Source organism: Anomaloglossus baeobatrachus, chromosome 5 (assembly GCF_048569485.1).
Source record: "Anomaloglossus baeobatrachus isolate aAnoBae1 chromosome 5, aAnoBae1.hap1, whole genome shotgun sequence".
Lineage (NCBI taxonomy): Eukaryota > Metazoa > Chordata > Amphibia > Anura > Aromobatidae > Anomaloglossus > Anomaloglossus baeobatrachus.
The window spans coordinates 60,721,592-60,742,746 of record NC_134357.1 but is presented as its reverse complement, the minus strand read 5'-3'; the positions used below and the strand labels follow the sequence as shown (position 1 = coordinate 60,742,746).

Sequence of the window (21,155 nt, the reverse complement as noted above, 5' to 3'; positions counted from 1 at the left end):
TTTCTATTTGTGTTCTATGTGTCTGTGTACTATGTCTGTGATGTCTGTCTGTGATGTGTGCATTTACTCTGCTCCGCTTCCTCTTCCTGTCATAATGACATCACTTCCCTGCAAAACCGCAGGCAAGCGATGTACATTACCGCAGGTAAACCGCAAAATACCACAGGGAATAACGCAGCAAAAGGCAGTGAACCGCACAGAATTTGCTGCCTGCGTTATTCCCTGCGGGATTTCACGATTACATTGCAGTCAATGGAGTGAAATCCCGCAGCGACGTGCGGAAAAGAATTGATATGCAATTGTTTTTGCTGCGGGAATCCCGCAGCAAAACATGCAGCTGTCAAATTCCGCCCAGTGCGCACAGGATTTTTATTTCCCATTGGTTTGGCTGGTGATTCACTGCAGAGATGTTATGAACATTTTCTGCAGCGAAACATGCAGCAAATCCGCAGAAAATCCGCGGCAAAATCCGGTAAGAGCGCACAGGGTCTAAGAACTTTTTTCTTGTCGTCACCCCCTACAGGAACATTTCTAAACATTATTACCCCCTATAGGAACTTTTTTTCTTGTTGTCAGCCCCCTACAGGAACATTTCTCCATATTATAGGAATATTTCTAAATTTTATGACCTTCTACAGGAACATTTTACCACATTACTACTCTCTAAAGGAACTTTTTTCTTGTTGTCACCCCAAGTACAGAAACATTTCTTGTGATCACCTCCTACAGGACCAGTTCTCCACATTATTATAGGAATATTTCTAAATTTTATTACCTTCTACAGGAACATTTCTCCATATTATTACCCCCTATAGGAACTTTTTTTCTTGTTGTCACCCCCTTTAGGAATTTTTTTTCTGCTTGTTATCACCCCCACAGGAACAATTCTCCATTTTATCACCTCCTACAGGAACTTTTAGCCACATATTTACCCCCTATAGGAACTTTTTCATGTTGGCCCCCCTACAGGAACTTTTCTTCAAGTGATCACCCCCTACAGTAACATGTTTACACGTTAATCACCATCTACAGAAGCTTTTCTTCTTGTTATCACCTCCTACGGGAACATTTCTCCACATTATGACCCCTAATAGGAACCTGAGATAGAAGAGAACGATGGTGAAAATAAAAGAGCAATAGGGGTCATACCTGATAAAACAGGGGTGACGGGGATGAATAAATCCCCTCATCTAAAGGTGGTTATGTAAGACACAACCACTATGTAGGCACAAAGGCAGCTGCAGATCCACAGGTATACAGACACCAAGCCGGAATATAGTGAGGTAGTAAGTGGTTCCTCTGCCGTGTAAGCAAGCGATGTGTCGGATGACATTAACGGGTTTATTTATCTACGATTTTCGAGGCAGTCTGACCTCTTCAGGTCTTCAGGATGAAACCATGTTGATGATGGTTTTATCCTGAAGAGAAGGCCAGATCGCCTAAAAATGCGTAAATAAACCTATTAATTTCATCCGACTCATCGCTTGGTTAACAGGTTTATTTACGCATTTTTAGGCGATCTGGCCTTCTCTTCAGGATAAAACCATCATCAACATGGTTTCATCCTGAAGACCTGAAGAGGTCAGACTGCCTCGAAAATCGTAGATAAATAAACCCGTTAATGTCATCCGACTCCTCGCTTGCTTACACGGCAGCGCAGAGGAACCACTTACTACCTCACGATACTCAGGAACCTGAGATAACATGGCCTCAGGATACTTGGTGGCTAATGGTTGAAGGCCAAAGTCAAAATACATTGTGTGTTTTTGATTGTGAGTGAAATTTTCCAAACTGCATATTTTAATTTAGTAGATTTGTCATGGAAATTGCTGTTTCAGTTTCTGGCTCATGAACAGGATTTTTTGAGCTGGAAAAGCATGGATTTTGGATTTAGACCCTTTCAGGAGATGTGCTGCCCAGAACCAGGATTTGTATGTCCGTAAAGACACGAGATGAGGCAACAAACAAGTGTTTGCTCCATTATTTGTGGTTCACATGTTTAGATGAGCAATGCTTGGGAAGCAGAGCTCCTATGTTCCTTGTCCTAACGATCATCATGATCCATGCAAGAACCTTAAAAGGGGGTATTCACATTTGGGAACATACATACACATTATATACATACAATATAATTTTGTAATATGTTTTCTACCTGCCCGGTGCTGGCACTTGGGGGGAAAAGAACTATATTCCTCCTGGCAGCATTCGGTTTCCAGTCATAGAGGTGCTGCCGGCATGGGTTCAGTCACCGTTTTGTGTATCGGGAGCGGCTCCTTTGGCATTGACTGAAAGACACTCATCATCAGATCCAGCTGTCAGTCGCTGCGGGGGTCGGTTACAGACGCCACTCTCTATACACAGTTGACTGACCCCGCGCCGATGCCTCCTACGACAGGAAACTAAACTCTGCCGGGAGGAATAAAGTTGTTTTCCTCCTGGTATTTGGGCTCCAAGTGCAGGCGCCAAGCAGTTTCAGCATGCTACTACCCTGCAGATTAACCCCATATCTGCAGGTACCCCATAATGCAGTTGCATTTTTTTTTTTTATAAACATGACAAGTGCATTTAATTAGTTAAAAAAAACAACAATTTTTATATCCGACAGCAAAATGAGAATCCATGCTCCTTTCAGCTGATTTAGGACCACATCAAAGTTGGATGTGCAGGAAAACAAAGCGCATGTAATAGCAAAATGAATTGTTTCACGGAACTCAATAGCAAATATTACTTTTAGCCACAAATACCCTTATTTAAATAAAAATGATACACTCGCTCCAAAAGTGGACAACCCCTTTAAATGCCAAGAATTAGTCCTATAGATTATACAATGCTTCACACAGCACTAGTTCTGTAAGGAGATCATTGTTGCGGCTGTATAGAGCCTTCTATTATAGCCGGCTAGTTTTACAGATAATGTACAGTCCTATTGTTATGGGGGGGGTTATCAGGGTGACATCACTGCATCTTCCTATACTTTTGTCTTTACTGTTACGATTACCCTACAATTTGACATTGAGCCAAAAATATAGGGTTTTCCATGTTCGGATACTAAGAAGTCATATACAAAGCCTGAAAAGCCTCTTGAACAATTGATCTATTAAAGGGGTATACTCAAGGTTCAAATGTATATCTTTTACCTTGTATGAATTGGATAGAGGATAGCTCTCCGATCGCTGGGGGTCCAACCTTAGTGAATCCAAGCGATCCCAAGAAACAGGGCTCTGAAGAATCCTGACTGAACGGTGCGGTCGTCAATCATATGCATTAACGCAGTATTCATTCTAATTTAAAATGCTTAATAATCTTCCAAATCCAAAAAGGTGGCGCTGATCTCCAAATATATTCCTACAGAAGAGGTTTTATTTGGCTAATGAAAGCTATAACAACGCATTTCGGCTAAAAATCTTTAGCCGAAACGCGTTGTAATATCTTTCATTGGCCAAATTAAACTTCTTCTGTCAGAATATATTTGGAGATCAGCGCCACCTTTTTGGATTTGAAGGATTTTTTAGCATTTTAAATACTGTTTTCCTGTGATCCTTGGGCGGAGGCGATTCACGGTGCATCAAATCCTGGTGAGCAGCAGATCGGGACAGAGATTGTGGAGATAGGATCCTAAGAGATCTATGCGTTTGATCCAACTTGCAATAAGGTGAGTGCAATCTATGCACATCTTATGACCAACATTTATGGATTTGAATTACTACATTTAGAGTGGCGCCCCGTATGCCCCTTTTTATTTCTAACCCCTTAAGGTTTACATTCATACCGTATTCATTCTTAAAGGGATTGCCGGAGATGAGATCTTGTTGTTGATCTTCAGCGCTCTCATTAGAATGAATGGAGAGCAGTGCGCTTGCTTGACCACCGCTCCGATAAGGTTTTGGGAATGCCAAGGGACACGGTTCTAGGACCCCCAGCGATTGGAAAGTTATCCCCTATCCCTCTGTACTTCCAGATTGATGGGTATACACCCTCTGGACCCCTAGTGATACAGAGGAAGAGGAAAGTGCTCTGAAGAGCTCCATCTTAATCAAGCGGAGATGCACATGCTCAACCTCTGCTCTGTTCTACAGTCCAGTAGACCATGAACCAAGCAGAGGATTTTGGTATCCAGAGGATCATTGGGGATCCCAGCATTGAGACCACAATCGGTAAGTTTTCCCCTACTTTATTTAGATTGAAAGCCTATCTGGAAAAAAAAAATAAATAAATATATAAAATGTTTTACCCGCTGGTCCTCCTTTACGGAAACCGGTTCATCTCCGTCTCTGAAGTCGGGATCTAGCTCGGGGCTGTTCACGAGTCTCGACATCGATAAAACATCGTCTTGATAAACTGGCGCTGATGCAAAGGTCTCCTGGGCTTTATTGTGCTGTTTTATATTTGACCGGATTGTGTCTAGAACCGGATCGTCAGACGTTGTATATTTTGTGGACACCGCGTTTATGTCTGGATAGAGGCATTGCTGGTTTTCTTGTTCCAGAGCAGTGACCAGATTTTCGTAAGAAACTTGAGAATGGCACTTAGACTGTCCAAGAGGGGATACACAGTTTGTGTGGTTTGGCACGGGAAGACTTGACTGGTTTATATGTCCATCTCCTGAATCTTGGTCTTCACTGCCTTCATTTGGTGATAGACAGCTAGGTACCGATGGCCAACTTTTTAAGGTGACCATTCCTCCACCCGGTGGAGATTGAGAATGTGACCGTTTTTCGACATTACTAACCGAAGAGGAGTGCTTATTTCTTCGATGTCTTTTTAAAGATAGTTTCGCCATTTCATCTTCCACTTTTACCCTTTCAGAACCCTCAAACCTTTCGGGGGAAGAAGGTTTGCTCCTCTCCCTTTTGTTTTTTTTGAGATGATGTCCAAAAGAGATTGGAGAAGAACATGGCTTCTCAAGTTTGAACTCAGCTTCTCGCCATCCGTTCTGACCTTCTTCTTGCACAGGGTCCGAGGTGGGGCAATAACTGGTAAGATTGACCTGGCAGTTCTCCGGGATAGACGAGATACGGCTAGTAGGAGCTTTCTCCACTGTAGGAAGTTTCATACAATTGTCCTTTTTGTTGATGCCCTTCCAGAGACTTTCCCAACCATCTACACCAAAACATACAAATATACTACTTTTAGTTGTCGTGCTGACGTGGACAAAGTAGACAATAGATTTTTAATTTTTACAGTGCCTGGTTCTTAACATCATGACATTGATTTTATTTCAGGAAATATTGATTAACATGCAGCAATATACAAGATTTACCTTGGAAAGCACTGACGGACTCTATGGACAATACTCTTCTGCCGATGGAAGAAAGGCTTCGACAAACGGATGAGGAGGAGCAATTAATCTTTTCTTCACAAAGAGATATAATGCTCTGTATGCAGACAAGATTTATTTATGTGAAAGAATAAGATGCAGCCTAAAGATCAATACAATTTTTTCGTAAAGAACGCAATCCCCAGAGGATTATAAAGAATGTATTGTCCGAAAGGGACTTACTATTTTAACCACGACTTAACGTTAGAGATCATCTATATTTTAAAGTGATCTTGAAATGTTGCAGTTTTCACGCTGAGTCTCACAATAGGCTGACACTTCCTGTTCTTTAGAGATCACTTCTCAGATGTCATCTCACTATTAACAAAGGCAGGTAATACCCCTGTATAAATAACACAGGATCCAAAATTCATAAAAAAGGTGAGGTAATTGACACAGCTCACCTTCTCCACCTCCCTGCACAAGACACAAAGCATGCTCACAACACTTATAAGCCATGGAACCCAATTAGTCTTCTACCGTTATCAATTGCCTATGGTACACATGACTGCTGGATAGTGTTATCAGAGAAGAGAAGCTTATGCAAAATGACTGGCTCCATAAAGATGCAAGTAAATGTCTGCTCTTGATCCGGCACCTCCTCTCTCCTGTTTGCTGATCTCCTTCCCAGTTTCTTGTTTGTGAAACGTCCTACGTCATCCACAGTCTCCCCCCATCACGCTGCTGCGCAGGCGCACATCTCTCTGCCTTGATGAGGGCAGAGCAAAATATTGTAATGCGCATGTGCAAGAAAAGGTCAAAGAACAGTTACAATACTTTGTGTTGCCCTGGGCAAGGGAGATAGAAGTGCGCCTGTGCAGGAGATCAGAGTGGATGACATAGGATGGGTCATCCACATGAAGTAAGAAAGAGGACGGTGATCACAAGAAGAAAGGAAGCGACAGATCAAGACTAGAGACTCTTACTGGACCAGACCGCCCTGTAGGGGAGTAGAATAGAAGGGTTGTGGCTAAATCCCAGTGGGTAGAAGGACCTGTGGGCGTGACAGCTTGTCTGGTGGGGGGTAGTGATGTTAACTCCTGTCCACTATACTCCTGCAAGGGGGGACTTCATCCCCCCTGCACCCTCCCATCTAGGGGTCTTACCCCCAGACTCCCATTTCTATTATAATCAACTCCATGCCCATGTGGACTTAGAAGAATAATGTATCTTTCTGGTATCAGCTATGTTGGCGGAGGCCCCGCCCCTTTTGGTCACATGGGTGTGACGTCAGCAGAGGTCCCTCTGGCCACTTGTTACCATAATAAAAGGTCTTGTTTACGTTATGCAGAGCGGATTAGGGACTCACACACAACATTCTAAAATGCTGAAACGACTTACAGGTGATAGCCCTACTTTATGTGCGGAAAACCTTGTGAGGTTCCCTTTAACGGTAATATATCACTCCCATCGGACCCCACTGCCCCATAATAAAACCTCGTTTTTACATTATACAAAGCGGCCTGGGGACTTATATACAACAGTTAAGAATGTAGTAACAGGGCTTACAGGTGGCGACCCTACTTTACAGGCGGACTAACAGTCCGTTTGCTTGCAAGGTATGTTCTGTTCTTAGTAAAATGTCAGACCCCAGAGTGGAGAGAGGGATTGTCTAATATGTCACCTGCTGGCAGGGACTAGGCCAGGGAAGCAGAACTCTGCTGGAAACAATTATATAAATTCCAGGAAAATCAGGCCACGCCTCCCTATAGCCAGGAGGAGAGTCTACAAAACAGGAGGGGAGCTCTGCAAAGGAGCTCAGCAAAAGACCTGCCACTAGGGGGAGCAGAGTATAGAATACAGTGAGTAGGACAGTCCTGAGAAGGCCGGCCTGACACGAAGCATCTAATGAATGTGCGCAAAAGTCCTTATGAAAGGAAGGGGGGGAGGTGAGCTGTGATTGATGAATCCAGCTGTATATAGAGGTGTTATCTGTCATTATAATCCTGACTTTAATATTTTTAAAGAACAGTAGGTAAAGGTCTATAAAAAAAAAAAAAAACCTTCAGTGGCCAATGTGAAAACTGCAAGGCTATTCTTAATTAATTTTTAATAAAAGATGATAAAAACATACATAGAACACAAAAATCAGATGTAACCAATTGGTCATTTTCTGATGATACCTTCTCCATTAGCTTCACAGAGAGCTACTTTGCGGCTTGAGTGATTGTAAAACTGTGCAGGGCGGCCATAGGGATTTAAGGAATTCTTTGCAACCTTTATCCACAGCCCTTTGAGGACAGTCTATTATTTATGGACAATAATCTCCCCCAAAGGGTACGTACATGTTTGCAACCCATTCATTATTATAATACAATACCTTTAAAATAAAAAATAAACTTTGCAAAAGGAGTCTAGTTATAACTATCCGTTTTGTGTCCGCAGCTCCCATGCAGACCTTGGCTTTTTCCATACTTATCCGGTGTGGTTTGATTCTGCGGTCACACACTTTACCTGTTCCCCATTTCTAGCTTACGGCTAGGTTCTTAAGCATTTCCATTTTTTTGGATCCGTTTTGGGATGACAAGAAAACATTATTAAAATAATCCAGTACAGGATCTATTAAGGGGCGATTTTCAGGCAGATTCCGGTCAGAATCCGCCTGAAGAGACGCATTGTGCACATGGCTTATATTTGCATTATTGTGAATTAGTCTGGAAATGTCCTTAAAGGTCTTACAAAGGCTATTTGCCAAGCTGAGTCAATCTTTAAAAGTTTTTTATTAAAAGTGTACCATTCTGGGTCCATTAATAGAGTTGTCTAGGTACATAATATGAAGATGTATCCATGGTCAGCAATTTAAAGGGGTTTTCCACTACTAGGACAACCCCTTCTGATTCCACGTTTCCCCCAGGTAAAATGATTGAATATACTTACCTCCTGTACCAGCGGTTCCGTGGCTTGCAGTATCGGCGCTCACCTGGGGTTGTGACACCACGCGATCCCTGCATTCAATCAGTGCCGGATTCTGTCTCCCCGCCTTCGGACCAAACGACCTAATCAACAGGAAGCGGCTGTGCTCACTTCCTGTTGATTGTTTGGTCCATTGGCGGGAATACAGAAACCAGCGCTGATTGGACACGGGGCTTGCGTGCCATCACAACAGCATGTGAGCCACGGCACCGCTGGAATGGCACCAATACGGGAGGAAAAGTATAGTTTTTATTATGTTACCTGCGGGAAACGTGGAATCAGAAGGGGCTGTCCTAGTAGTGGACAACCCCTTTAAGAACAAGGAGGGTCCAACACCCGGCACCCCTAACCATCACCTGTAAACACTGAACATTACGGCTAGGGACACAATGTAGGGGCTGCTGTGGAAAACTACAGATCATTTCCCATTCTCAGCAGATCTGCAAGTTCCCGTCAGCAAATCCCACCAGGATAGGTCATCAATATTATAGGTGAGGACATCCCCTTTAAGAAAAAGTGTAAAGTAGCCAAATATTATGCAATATATAGTCCAGTAACCGCAAAAAAATCCTCTAACGGTCGAGGTTCAGGTCCTACCTCGATGTCGGGTCTGTCTGCCGGGTTTTCCTGTTGCATAGAGTCCAGCATGGAACTTAAATCTTGGCAAAATTCCGTCTCGGTGTCTGCGTCGACCACAAATTCGATTGCCGCTTTTAGTGTTGCACCCAGAGAATAAATATGTCCCTGTAGGATAAAGATTATATGAGCACAGGGGGGTGTACGAAAGTCACCTAAATAACCAAAAAATGCTAAACTGAAGCATCAAGAGACTAAGGCTGCTTTCATACATCCGGTTTTTCCTGTGCGGCACAATCCGGCTCTTTACAGAAAAAACCGCAACCTTTTTTTTTTTTTGCCGCCGGTTGCGTTTTTTTCCGCATAGACTTTCATTAGTGCCGGATTGTGCCGCATGGCCTTGCGTTCGGTCCGGTTTTTGCCGGATGCGGCATATTAAGTCCATGCGGCGGCCGGATGGAACGTTGCCTGGCACGTTTTTTTGTCCAGCGAAAAAAAAAAAAAAAAACATCGTGCCGCATCCGCCCGATGCGGTGCTTTTTCCAATGCATGCCTATGGACGCCGGATGTGTTTTTTAGCACTGCGCATGCTCAGTGGTGTGCCGCAACTGACAGAAACCGGACGGGACGCATGTAAAAACTTATGCAAAGGATGCGTTTTTTTCGCCGCATCCGTTGCATAGGTTTTAGAGCCGGATTTAGCCGCACTGCTAAAACCGGAGGTGTGAAAGCAGCCTTAAAGAGAAGGAGGCTGTCCGGGTTAGAAATCACTAATTCTCTCTATTACTAGAAGAGGAGCGCTTTTACAAAGAGCCTCTCGTTTTGGAGGACCAGTCCTGTCCTGCAATACATGATTTGACCATGCGGGTGTAATACTGCCTTTGACCTGCGGAGGCACTGCAGGGAAATAAACACTTGTGGCTGGGCGGCTCATCGCTGATCGCTGGAGGTCTCAGCAGCGGGAAAATCTGCAAACAATTCACTGTAACCTCAATAAGCCTTAATTTGGAATTTGGCAGATATTCTTACACAAATCACCCCCCCCTCCCCCCCGCGCACGTACCTCTATAGTGTTACCAGTCAGATCAAACTCCGGAGGTACAAAGGCCCCTTCAGGATCATCTAGAAGATAAAATATAACCCAGATTCATAATTACTGCTGAATTCTTTGAGGAGGATCTCGCTCCTACTGCACACACGTTTTCCATAAATCAGATCAAACAGAAATTGTGACATCTGAAATATGCAAAAAACACATCACAATGAATATTTCATACAGGAAGACTACACAAAAAAAAAAAAAAAAAAAACGTAAAAAAGGGAGATTCCCAAACTTATAAGTTCTCTTCTATCCTCACGATAGAGAATACCTTCTTGATCTTGGAGGATCCTGAGCGCTGGGACCCCGGGAGATTTTGAGAATGGGGCTCTGGATCCTGGGACCCCTATCCGCACATCCACACCCGACGTCACGTCAGGAGCATGAGGATACTTTATTCCCCCCCATTCATAATGCTCCAGATAACACCTGGAAACATCGGCATCTGTAAACTATGCCCTTTTTCTACTGAGAACAATGCAAAGGTGCCAGGACAGTTTCCTAAAAATTGGAAGTCGTGGCAACTGTTGGACAGTTGGCATGCATGGGGTTCAAATTCCCCAGATTTATTAAGAAATGAAAACCTGGGTGTCACCAGTGGGGGTGTGTACCTGCATACTGTCTAATCAGTATAGGCTCATGGGTAACGTGCGGGGAGGGGTTGGGGGGGGGGGGGGGGGGGGGGGGGGGGGGGGAGTGTCTGCGGGGGTGCGGGCGTACGTAGGTGCGTGCGTGGGTGCATACGTAGGCGTGTTCGTGGGTGCGTGCATGGGTGTGTCCGCAGGCGTGCGGGTTCGTGGACAGGGGTACGTAGGTGCATATGTGGATGTTCGTATGTACGTAGGTGTTCGTATGTATGTAGGTGCGTGTGTGAGTGTTCGTATGTACGTAGGTGTTCGTATGTATGTAGGTGCGTGTGTGGATGTTCGTATGTACGTAGGTGTTCGTATGTATGTATGTATGTATGTATGTATGTAGGTGCGTGCGTGGGTGTTCGTATGTACGTAGGTGCGGTCGTCGGTGCATGCGTGATGTTTTATTTTTTTCGAAGGGAGGAGGGGGGACAAAAGTCTTTACTTAACCACATCACTGCTTCCAGGCCATCCATAGACTTCAAATGTCCGAGTGGTCCGGCCCCTACTCTAAAGTGACGTTCTAAAATGTCAGTGCAAAGTATCACAGCTACACGCGGGAGCAGGGATCAGGCTGTCGAAGAAACCCTTCGTCCTCATATAGAAGGCGTGGGGGGGTTATTAATTATTATTTATTAATTAAGTGCTGCATACACAGTAATAAGAAGGGCTGACTGTGAAATCTCCTCCGAACACAGTGGTCATGATGACTAGGGAGGGAACAGGAGGAGACCCGGTCAGCTCTGACATGTATATATATATATATATATATATATAAATATTTAAATTTGGCAGTGCCAAAAAATATGGAGCCCCATCTATAAAGCAAAAAAGATGCAAAAATCCTTTTAATTCATAGTTATACAGAGAATGTGGAGTTCTGTAACAGAAATACAGACCTCCATCACTTACATAGGTTTACTACTAGGGTCTGTGCACACATCGCAGTTTTCAAACTTTTTTTTATTTTTCTGTGCAGATTAATTAGGAAACCAGAAGCTTTCCTGATGGCAGCAAAGAATGCGGTTCCTGAAGTCTCGTGCACACGCCGCTTATTTTTTCCTTGCGGAGTTAAATCTGCAGAATGTTAATTTGCAGCGTTTTTGCTGCAGATTTCACCTATACTAATGAGTAGGGAAAAATCTGCAACAAAAATGCAAGTCAAACTTGTATGCCGCTCTGAGTATTTGGAGAGGGGCGGAATACAAGTTTGACAAATAAATAAAATAAATAAATGTAAACAGCATAAAAAATATGTGCGTATTTTACGCGGCTTTTTTTTTATGCCAAGAGATGTAGAAATATCTGTTGCATATCCTTAACATACAGAAGAATTTTCACACAGCAGAGGAGATAATTTACTGTGGGTCTCCCCGATACTGAGAACGGGGCTATGTAGTGCCCCAAATGAGCGCACCGCGAAATACAGCAAAGTGCAGATCTGAACTATTTCCAACAGTCCCGTAGACAATGAATAGAGCGTGCACACCTGGCCTCCATCCAGATGGGACAATGCAATGCTCGACTATTTCCAACAGTCCCATAGACAATGAATGAAACAGGTGCACCTGATATCCATCCAGATGGGACAATGCAACGCTTCACTATTTCCAGCAGTCCCGTAGACAATGAATCGAGCGTGTGCACCTGTCCTCCATCCAGAGGGGGCAATGCAATGCTCAACTATTGCCAACAGTCCTGTAAACAATGAATAGTGTATGCACCGATCCTCCATCTAGATGGGACAATGCAACATTTGACTATTTCCAACAATCTCGTACACAATGAATTGAGTGTGCACCTGGCCTCCATCCAGATGGGATAATGCACAGCTCGACTATTTCAAACAGTCCTGCAGACAATGAATCGAGTGTGTGCACCTGTCCTCCATCCAGATGGGACAACGCAACACTTTACCATTTCCAACAGTCCCGTAGACAATGAATGAAACTGGTGCACATGATATCCATCTAGATGGAACAATGGCACACTCGACTTTTTCCAACAGTCCTGTAGACAATGAATGAAACAGGTGTTCCATTGAGATGGGACAATGCAACGCTTGACCAATTTCCAGCAGTCCCATAGACAATGAATCGAGTGTGTGCACCTGTCCTCCATCCAGATGGGACAATTCAATGCTCGACTATTTCCAACAGTCCTGTAAACAATGAATGGAGCGTGCACACCTGTCCTCCATCTGGTTGGGACAATGCAGAGTCCCGTTCTCAGGGTTGCAGGGTGTCCAATTGCCGGCACAGCGGGTAACTTTTAATTTTTAGAATATCCCTTAAATTATCCAAAAAATGATGTTAAAGGCTTCTTAAGACTGAAGACCCCCAACACGCCGATCCAAGGTGACCTTCATGGAATTTACCTTTTCTGTTAAATCACTTTTCAGCTTTTTATTAGTGGAATTTGCTTTGCACCTCTTGGTTTGGTACCTGTATGAGACCCTCATAGAGCGATGGCCGGTGTCACCGAGAAAGCGGCTCGGGGACCCGGCACCTGAGGATGCAGGGAAGACTTACCGCTGAGCTGCTCCATGAAGCAGACGTTGCCGCTGGTGTTAAAGGCCAGTGTGTCCGGGGTAATGCACAGCGTCTGGAAGATGGCGGCGTGAGAGATGTCCTTCATGGAGTAGCAGCACTCCAGGCAGATCGCCCAAATATCCTGCTCCGCCAGACCGTTATCTCGTAGTGACAGGATATCAGCCAAGGACACGTTTTCCTGCCAAGACATTGCACAGCCGTCAGTAATGGAGCGCGCTGCGCGGGACTCACCCGCTTTTTATTTGGGTATTAAAAAAGCATAACTCATCAGGACAATGACCCGCAATCTAAGAAATGAAGCCGCTCGCCATTCTCCGGTCTACATTAATCTGAAGTCAGAGCCTGCGAGAGATATACCGGAGTGTATACATACAATACCAAATCTGTGCGATTCCATGAGCGGTATTTATACATAAATCACCAGAGTTTTTGGCCACAAGATATGAAATGAGCCTAAAAGTGGTTGTTTCACAAAGACAATTCATTTCTGATCCAGTACTGGCCACGCTACCCTCGAAGGGGAAAAAAAGGCGATTCTGCCTGCAGATTTTTGCTATGTAATCTAAGAGCAGCATGATGTAGGGGCTGAGACCCTGATTCCAGCGATGTATCACTTGCTGGGCTGCATGCTGACATTTTGATACAATCACAGTTTTCTCTTTTGCAGAGCTCAGAATGCTGAGCTGTGTATAGCCCCGCCCACACCACTGATTGGCAGCTGTTTACACTGAGTAGGCAAAAAGCAGCTAATCAGTGATGGGGGCGGGGCTACACAGCAGTTGACCAGGAGGCATGAGACACTGTAGTGATAATCTCCTGCTTTTAAAACACGGATTTCATTGAAACATGAACACAGACTAATAAGTGATACCGCTGGGCTCAGGGTCTCAGCCCAAAATCATGCTGCTCTCAGATTACATAGCAAAAACTTTCTGGCTGACAGATTCCTTTAAATTTGTTGGGTACAAATTTCCATAGGGCCGATCGTTCGCTCATTTGGTCATCAACACTGTTCACACTTGCGGAGCGGTGGCATGCCGCTAGGTGCTGTGTACACTCCATCCACTTTTCAGCTACAGTAATTCAAGGCTCACACCACATAGTGACCTGCGGTTATTGAAATGCAGCAACATTCGGGTAATAAACCCTTCATCAGTCGTAAAAGTAGTCAAAAGGAAGTAGAAGTGGATAACTCTGAAGAGTCCAATGTTCTGGGGTGTTTTTAATAAAAGGGAGACCACCTGTGCAGGGGACCCAGTGTACAATCATCATTAGTACATCATTGAGACAGTCATTGTTTGTACATCAGGTCCACCGCACCACAGTTTCTCTACAGTGATAATAATCACAGACGCAGTCATCCTCTTCACCAATATCCTTCTTCAGACAAACTAACTAAAGAGAGTATAAGTAGTTTTTGCTACTTCAAAAGTTTCAGGGATTCTATGAGCATTGGTGAGACTAAAAGTAATTTATAACTGTCCGAAATCTCCAATCCTCAAAGGGTGAACACTTTATAATATACTACATACGAATCATGCATGTGTAGGTGTTTATAAAATAGTAATAATAAATAGCTGCATAGTAAATACAGACACTCCCAGCATCCACCCAACTTAGCCAAATCCCTTCAACAGCTCTGTTTCAAAAGTGGAATCCCAATCTTTATAAACTTTTTGACAGGCATGAAAACATTAATTCCTCCCTTACTTTAACAGGTATATTACCCAAAATGTTGCTGCACTTCATTGGCTGATTTTGGCCATGTAGATTCTGTTGGCCAACCTTGCGTGTAAAATGCAGTACAACATCTGCAAGGGGTTTTTATGTTCCCTCACTGTGTGTGTGGGTTTCCTCCAGCTTTTCCACATTCCTCCCTCACTCTCAAGTCATAGTGGGGGGCAGAATTTAGATGGTGAGCTTCAATGGGGGCATCGATGACAATGTTTGTAAAGCACTGTGGAATATGGTGGCATCATATAAGCAAGTAAAACCAAAAAAATAATAAATGGAATAATATATATCGCACCCATTTATGTAACACATTGATAGCGCAAGCCACCCGGGGAGAAATGCCCAGGGAAGTTCCCCATGTTGGCCATAGAAGGGGTATTGGACATCCATTGATTAACTCCATGTAGTCACACACACAGACCAAGTCCTCATGAACAGGTATATTCCCTGGGAGCAGGGCTGTGGAGTCGGTAAGCCAAACCTTCGACTCCGACTCCGACTCCTCAAATTCTCTTGCACCGACTCGGACTCCTCAAATTCTCTTGCACCGACTCAGACTCAGACTCAGACTCAGACTCAGACTCAGACTCAGACTCAGACTCAGACTCAGACTCAGACTCAGACTCAGACTCAGACTCAGACTCAGACTCAGACTCAGACTCAGACTCAGACTCAGACTCAGACTCAGACTCAGACTCAGACTCAGACTCAGACTCAGACTCAGACTCAGACTCAGACTCAGACTCAGACTCAGACTCAGACTCAGACTCAGACTCAGACTCAGACTCAGACTCAGACTCAGACTCAGACTCCTACATATATTGCTTAGTTAGGTGAAAAATTTATTGTAGTACATGAATATGTGTATGTGAACATCAGACATTTAATAATTTTTATGATACGATAATCAAGATATTTGGATAGAACATAAAATATATTTATTGGAATACAACTTTAGAACACAAAAACTGTAATAAATTGTAAATATGTAATACACTATGTAATATACAGTAGATTACATATATATCTTGTGTGTGTATATATACACTGTGTGTATATATATATATATATATATATATATATATATATATATATATATATATATATATTACATATTTACAATTTATTAGTTTTTTGTGTTCTAAAGTTGTATTCCAATAAATATTTTATGTTCTATCCAAATATCTTGATTATTGTATCATAAAAACAATTAAATGTCTGATGTTCACATTGTACTACAATAAATTTTTCACTTAAATATAAGCATTATACTAAATGTTATTATTTAGTAAAATATTCAGCACATTCTGCATTGCACTCCTGTCCCCAATTTATTATATATTTTAAGAGTCGGAGTCGGTGCATTTTATACCGACTCCGACTCCGACTCCACCAAAATGAGCTCCGACTCCGACTCCACGACTCCGACTCCACAGCCCTGCCTGGGAGTCCAGTAGGTTTCCCCTTTTTCTGGGAGCGGGCTGGGAGACCTCTTAATTACCCCTTACCTCTCCGCTGCTGCTCCTGTGCTTTGTTGATACAGCCAGAGGGATGACATCGTGACCACTGCAGCCAATCCTTGGGCTCACTAGTTTCGTATGGTCTATATTGGCATGACCACTGAGCCTAGTGATTGGCTGCAGTGGTCAGGGGGTGCAATATCAGTCTCTCCTCTGCTACCTTATTAATAAACACTGGTGAACACGCAATGAAGCTGCAGGAGATAAGGAATGAGCAGATTGTTATTTTTACAAGTAAGCTAGAAACATTCAAACCAGAAAAAAAAAAAATCCCTTTAAGTTCCTAAAGAGGTCATCCCCCAAATGAGAAACACGTGAGGTCACTGAATAAGTGGATTCGATATTGAGGTGCCTGAAACAAATTAGGGCTTGGTAGTGACTCAGTTTTCCAGACACAGAAACTGCTAAAAAGCTCTATATACCAGGGGAACGAGACTGTAAAAAGGAAGGATTGTTGGAAGCTCATCAAATATGCAAAACCTTCTCATTACTCAGGACAAACATATACAAATAGAAAAAAGAATTCCAGAAGAGAAAAGAAAATAATGGGTGAATGTATTTGCTTTATCCCACAGGGGAAATTCTACCCAAGTGTTGTCAAACACGAGCGTCAACAACGAACGGCCAGAACTAATTCTGATGCAGATCCAAGAACGCAGCGAGCGAGAGCAAGGCCCAGACAATGGTGTGTCACCACAGACACCGACCATTACTACAGGGGGCTGTCATCATTCCTGTCCTAAAGGTGGCTTTACACACTGCAACATCGCAAACGACATCGCTGTAACGTCACCGGTTTTTCCCCAGCGACATTGCAGTGTGTGAAACACATCAGCGACCTGGCCCCTGCTGTGAAGTTGCTGATCGCTACAAATCGTTCAGGACCATTCTTTGATCCTTTGTTTCCCGCTGTGCAGCAAAGTCTCAGTGTGTAAAGGGGACTTAAACCACTGGAAACGAGAGATGTGTCACAATATCTGTCAATCACTATTCTCTGTCAGTCGGTCTCTCCCTCTCGGTCTCTATTCTCTCTCTGTCGGTCATTTTCCCCTCCTCTCTCATACTCATCGATCCCCGATGCGGCGCTGCACGGCATTCACACTGCTGCGGCGGCTTTTCCTCTTTTGAAAAAGCCGGCCGCTCATTAAACAATTTCGTATTCCCTACTTTCCCTGCCCACAGGCGCCTGTGATTGGTTGCAGTGAGACACGCCCCCACGCTGAGTGACAGGTGTCTCACTGCACCCAATCACAGCAGCCGGTGGGCGTGTCTATACTGTGCAGTGAAATAAATAAATAATTAAAAAAAACGGCGTGCGGTCCCCCCCAATTTTAATACCAGCCAGATAAAGCCATACGGCTGAAGGCTGGTATTCTCAGGATGGGGAGCTCCACGTTATGGGGAGCCCCCCAGCCTAACAATATCAGTCAGCAGCCGCGCAGAATTGCCGCATACATTAGATGCGACAGTTCTGGGACTGTACCCGGCTCTTCCCGATTTGCCCTGGTGCGTTGGCAAATCGGGGTAATAAGGAGTTATTGACAGCCCATAGCTGCCAATAAGTCCTAGATTAATCATGTCAGGCGTCTCCCCGAGATTCCTTCCATGATTAATCTGTAAATTACAGTAAATAAACACACACACACACACAAACTGAAAAAATCATTTATTAGAAATAAAAAACACAAACACATTCCCTCATCACCAATTTAATCAGCCCCAAAAAGCCCTCCTTGTCCGGCGTAATCCACAGACCTCCAGCGTCGCATCCAGCGCTGCTGCATGGAGGTGACAGGAGCAGGAGAATACACCGACGCTCCTGTCACCTCCACGCAGCTAATGAAGACAGCCGCGCGATCGGCTGAGCTATCACTGAGGTTACCCGCTGTCACTGGATCCAGCGGTGGATGCAGTGGTGGATGCGGGTAACCTCAGTGACAGCTCAGCTGATCGCGCTACTCACCGCCGCTCCGGTCAGCTCCACGCAGCAACTGAGGTGAGTAGCGCGATCAGCTGAGCTGTCACTGAGGTTACCCGCGGCCACCGCTGCATCCACCGCTAGATCCAGGTAACCTCAGTGACAGCTCAGCTGATCGCGCTACTCACCTCATTTGTTGCGTGGAGGTGACAGGAGCGGCGGTGTATTCTGCTGCTCCTGTCACCTGCATGCAGCAGAGCTGCATGCGACGCTGGAGCATCCTGGATTACGCCGGACAAGGAGGGCTTTTTGGGGCTGATTAAAATGGTAATGAGGGAATGTGTTTGTGTTTTTTATTTCTAATAAATGATTTTTTCAGTTGTGTGTGTTTATTTACTGTAATTTACAGATTAATCATGGAAGGTATCTCGGGGAGACGCCTGACATGATTAATCTAGGATTTAGTGGCAGCTATGGGCTGTCAATAACTCCTTATTACCCCGATTTGCCAACGCACCAGGGCAAATCGGGAAGAGCCGGGTACAGTCCCAGAACTGTCGCATATAATGTATGCGGCAATTCTGGGCGGCTGCTGACTGATATTGTGAGGCTGGGGGGCTCCCCATAACGTGGAAATCCCCATCCTGAGAATACCAGCCTTCAGCCGTATGGCTTTATCTGGCTGGTATTAAAATTGGGGGGGACCGCACGCCGTTTTTTTTAATTATTTATTTCACTGCACAGTATAGACACGCCCACCGGCTGCTGTGATTGGGTGCAGTGAGACACCTGTCACTCAGCGTGGGGGCGTGTCTCACTGCAACCAATCATAGGCGCCTGTGGGCGGAGAAAGTAGGGAATACGAAATTGTTTAATGAGCGGCCGGCTTTTTCAAAAGAGGAAAAGCCGCCGCAGCAGTGTGAATGCCGTGCAGCGCCGCGCCGGGGATCGGGGGAACGGTGAGTATGAGAGAGGAGGGGAAAATGACCGACAGACTGTGAGAGAGGGACAGAGATAGTGACGGACCGACAGAGAGAGAATAGAGACCGAGAGGGAGAGACTGACTGACAGAGAATAGTGATTGACAGATATTGTGACACATCACTCGTTTCCAGTGTTTGACTAGCTAGGTCGTTCTGCAGGTCCGGATCGCTGTTGCGTCGTTGGCCAGGTTTGCCTGTTTGACAGCTCACCAGAGACTCACCAGAGACTTTGTAGCGATCCCGGCCAGGTTGGAATCGCTGGTGGGATCGCTGAAAGTCTCAGTGTGTAAAGGGGCCTTAAATTATGGGGTTATGACTAGTGATGAGTGAGCACTACCATGCTCGAGTGCTTGGTATTACTAGTGATGAGTGGGCACTACCATGCTTGGGTGCTCTGTACTACTAGTGATGAGTGGGCACTACCATGCTAGAGTGCTCGGTACTCGTAACTAGTGATGAGCGAGCACTACCATGCTCGAGTGCTCGGTACTTGTAACTAGTGATGGGTAAAAACATCAATTGTAAATACTACATTATTACAGTATTATAAATACTACAATACTTTGATCTGCCCTGAGCAAGGCAGATCAAAGTGCGCCTGCGCAGGACCTCAATGCCGGCGATTGTGTATGATGTAGACGCATCATGCACCGCGGCTTCAGAATAAGGAAGACCAAGATGGCCGAAAGAGGAGGCACCGGAGAACAGTGCCACCCATCCGATTGTTGTGCAACGGAGCGACCTTCTAGGTGAGTATTATCAAGTGTTTTTATGTTATACCCAGCGGCATGGGCTCTTATATACAGCATGTTAGAATACTGTATATAAGAGCCCAGTGTTAATGGCCACAGTTTATAGGGCAAAACACTGGTGACAGGTTCCCTTTAATAAACTGTCCAACTCATAGGCAGGAAAACAGGTAGCAGCCCACAGTCCAGCCATGAAGGCTCAGAGACGACGATCCGTTTTTCTTGTGTACTCCTGTATCATGAACAGAGAGGATAGACAGCGAGTCTTTTACCGGTACAATTGGATTAGCCTCATTAATTGTAGGACAACCTTACACATCCCACGCACCGTTGACCTACATAGTGCACCGACCCTGCTGATAAAAGCTGATCTACTATATTGTGTCTGGCTGCTGTGACAGCTTTAAATACAGAAAAAAATATATGATAATTTATAAAAAAGGAGAAGGGAGAGGAGCGAGCGCCGTGCATCTTTGATCTATAATTGAGTGATCAATGCATAACGTATGAAAGGAGACGTCTACGTTCCTACTCCAGATTCGAGGACTCAGAGGTGAGGTTCTATGAAGATCGTTCCTACGTGAACACGTGTAGGTCTTCAGAGCCGGCGATAACTGGTGGAGGCGAAACGGTGCGTCTTGAGACATTGCCCTAATTAATACTAATGAGCACGGCGCCACCTACGCACAGAGCACAAGCAGAAACGCACATTTTACAGCAATAATAAGGGTTATTTGGCAGGTTTCCTATTAAAAAAGGATGCACAGTACATGTAACCTAGCTCCAGCATGTGCAATCATAATGCAATGTACCAGTAGCGCCTCACAGGGCAGGAAGTTAACCTACTCGTTGCCGGGCCGTTGCGGGTCGGGTCAGGCGATGTTACGGGTGGCCTTGCCCGGTTCCGTTCCCCCGAGGCGTACAGCAAATGAAGGGAATGTGTGGTGGTTGGGAGAGTTTGTCGTGACGCCACCTGTGGTATGCGGCCAGGGAGTAACCGCCGCTGCAGAATTCCTCACCGGGGCAGGTGTTATGGCAGCCGGGATGGTGTCACTCTCCGCAGGCAGAGCTGGCCCAGGTGGGATGGCGGGGAAATGGCAGTCCCTTGAAAGTGCCGAATAGCGAGGCGACGGTGTCGCTAATCAGAGCGAGTCAGCAACTG

The 21,155-nt window shown here is 44.8% G+C and overlaps 1 protein-coding gene across 1 annotated transcript in view; it reads right to left on the bottom strand.

The window, feature by feature from the left end:
* The window catches only part of KNDC1 (kinase non-catalytic C-lobe domain containing 1), a 218,366-nt gene that overhangs the window by 173,219 nt on the left and 23,992 nt on the right, over positions 1–21,155 (bottom strand). Inside the window, exons 2-6 of the mRNA XM_075348552.1 lie at positions 13,069–13,267; positions 9,870–9,928; positions 8,828–8,974; positions 5,261–5,375; positions 4,232–5,100 (exon numbers count right to left, since the gene is read on the bottom strand). Coding sequence (XP_075204667.1) covers positions 4,232–5,100; positions 5,261–5,375; positions 8,828–8,974; positions 9,870–9,928; positions 13,069–13,267 — 1,389 coding nt within the window. The remainder of the gene's footprint in view (positions 1–4,231; positions 5,101–5,260; positions 5,376–8,827; positions 8,975–9,869; positions 9,929–13,068; positions 13,268–21,155) is intronic.